This window comes from Mandrillus leucophaeus, unplaced genomic scaffold (genome assembly GCF_000951045.1).
Source record: "Mandrillus leucophaeus isolate KB7577 unplaced genomic scaffold, Mleu.le_1.0 Scaffold899, whole genome shotgun sequence".
NCBI lineage: Eukaryota > Metazoa > Chordata > Mammalia > Primates > Cercopithecidae > Mandrillus > Mandrillus leucophaeus.
In genome coordinates, this window is record NW_012109796.1 from 382,495 (window position 1) to 384,734 (window position 2,240).

General features: G+C 55.0%; 1 protein-coding gene across 2 annotated transcripts in view; it reads right to left on the minus strand.

Annotated features, from left to right (window-relative positions):
* Positions 1 to 2,240, minus strand: part of LOC105531594 (chromosome unknown open reading frame, human C9orf171) — a 200,872-nt gene that overhangs the window by 48,731 nt on the left and 149,901 nt on the right. For both annotated transcript variants that reach the window (XM_011969550.1, XM_011969549.1), the window contains one exon: positions 437 to 538. In XM_011969550.1, the coding sequence (XP_011824940.1) occupies positions 437 to 538 (102 nt within the window). The remainder of the gene's footprint in view (positions 1 to 436; positions 539 to 2,240) is intronic.

Consider the following 2,240-nt stretch of genomic DNA (forward strand, 5'->3'; position numbering starts at 1 on the left):
TCCCCAGGCAACAGCCTCCTCTAGGTAGACAGCCTCTGCCTCAGGTGGACAGCCTCCTTCCCAGGTGACAGCCTCCTCTACAGGTAGACCGCCTCTGCCTCAGGTGGACAGCCGCCCAGCCTCTGCACCCAGATGGTCTGGGTTCAGCCCAACACTCTGCCACTCCGCAGCATCCACTATGTTCCCTGTCCGGAAAACAGGCCTGGTACCAGCAGCTGCCCCCTTCAGTGAATGTGAAAAGTCATGGAGATGGTGCACATAGGCTCAGCTCCGGGCCTTCGGAAGTGCTCAAGAAACATGAGCTGTTGCTGCTGCTGCTGTTGTGCTAATCGATGGCGAGAAGCCCACAGAACTTAGAGACAGCAGGTAAAGACCTGGCAAGGTGAGCAGCAGCCAGCATGGGGCAGGGAGGGGCATGGATGAAGGTGACACTGACCTTCTGAAAGTGAGGCATGTGCCACAAGGTGTCCAGCTTCACGGGCGGCTTGTACTTCCTCAGCTGACTGCTCCGGGTCTCATACAGCTTCCCAAGGACCACCTGCAGACCAGGGAAAGGCAACGGTGAGACGGTCACCCGGCTATTTGGAGAAGGCTGTGATGAAGGGATACAGAGACAGAGGGCTGGGATTCTTGGCGTGGCAAGATCCTCGGTCACTTTCCTTCCAGCCCCAGCCCTTCTCCAAGGCTGTTTCACACCACCTGCCTCCATGGTCCTGTCTCTGGCCACAGCTCAGGAGACTGGGGGGGGGTGGGACCCCAGGATACCCGGAGCATTCCAGTCCCTGGAACACATGGAATTCCAGTGTGCAACCACCCTGAGGGCATGGATAGTGTCTCAGTCATCCTTGAACTTGTCCTCCCTGGCTAACGCAGTCCCAGTGGGTCTCCAGGACTCCATGGTGTCTGAATAAAGAACTGTACGATTCAAGAGGTTAGTGTCTTAGAACAGGTCCTCCATGGCCTGCTCATGCAGAGGAGTGAGAGCTTATTCGGGGGACTCAGGGACCCCCCACCATGGTGTCTCTGCAGGTGTGATTTCAGAGACACAGTAGAAGCCCGTCTGCTGCTGACCTGCGTGCCTGTGCCCTCTAACAGGTGCCAGCAAGTCCACTGTTAGAGCCACGTAGCTCATAAGGTCTGTTCTAGACTGACCCAAAAGACTTGGTTTGGCTTTGACTGTGTCATGTCCTGAGATGTGTGAGGGGACAGGGCATAGGCGGCTGGGGATGGGCTGGAAGCCCTGGTCTGGGAGTCATCAGTATTGGCTGCAGCCAGAGCCACAGACCTGCAGCCCCAGGGGAGTGTTGGGGACAGAGGCCTGGTGGAGTAGCCCTGAGGCCAATGCTGCCAAGTCCTTTATCTCAGGGCTCGGTTAGGAGGGGCCCAGGGCATGAGCTCACAGGGTCTCAGGTTTCCTTTATGTACTTTCTCGTAAATCGGGATTCCAAACTGTAGACCTTTCAGGCCTTACAGAACATGGATCTGCCCTTGGGTTCACCAGGCCTATGTTTCCTCTTTCCCTAAAGGCAACTGGCTTCCAAGGGCGGGGCCCCATAAACTCCGCGTGGCCTCCCATGGCGTGAAGCACACGGAAGGCAGAGTCAGCAAATAAAGACTGCACCGAGTTTAATCGAGGTGCCACCACCCCAGTAAACCCCTTTTATTGATTTATTGTATTAATTTTATTGAAAGTGTCTATGGATCACTTACAAGCCCCCCGACCCTTTTTTTTTTTTTTTTTTTTGAGACAGAGTGTCGCTCTGTTGCCCAGGCTGAAGTGCAGTGCTGTGATCTAGGCTCCTGGATTCAAGCGATTCTCTTGCCTCAGCCTCCCAAGTAGCTGGGTTTACAGGCACCTGCCACCACGCCCGGCTAATTTTTGTGTTTTTAGTAGAGATGGGGTTTCGCCATGTTGGACAGGCTGGTCTCAAACTCGTGGCCTCAAGTGATCCACTGGCCTTGGTCTCCCAAAGTGCTGGGATTTCAGGTGTGAGCCACCGCATCTGGCCATGTCTAGAAGGTTTTGAAACTATCTTTGAACCAAAGCAGAGAGGCTGTCTAGTCGGAGGTTATGGAGCCGGGCTTCGGAATCGGAGGCAAGCAGTCATGTCACCTGTCTGAGCCTCGGTTCTCTCTGCTGGAAATAGGGCGAGCAGGGTTCTTGCAGAGTTTGCTGAGTTCAGCTCTGAGCAGGGCAGCTGGCCAAGATGATGGCTCACTTATCGGTAGCTGTTGCCATG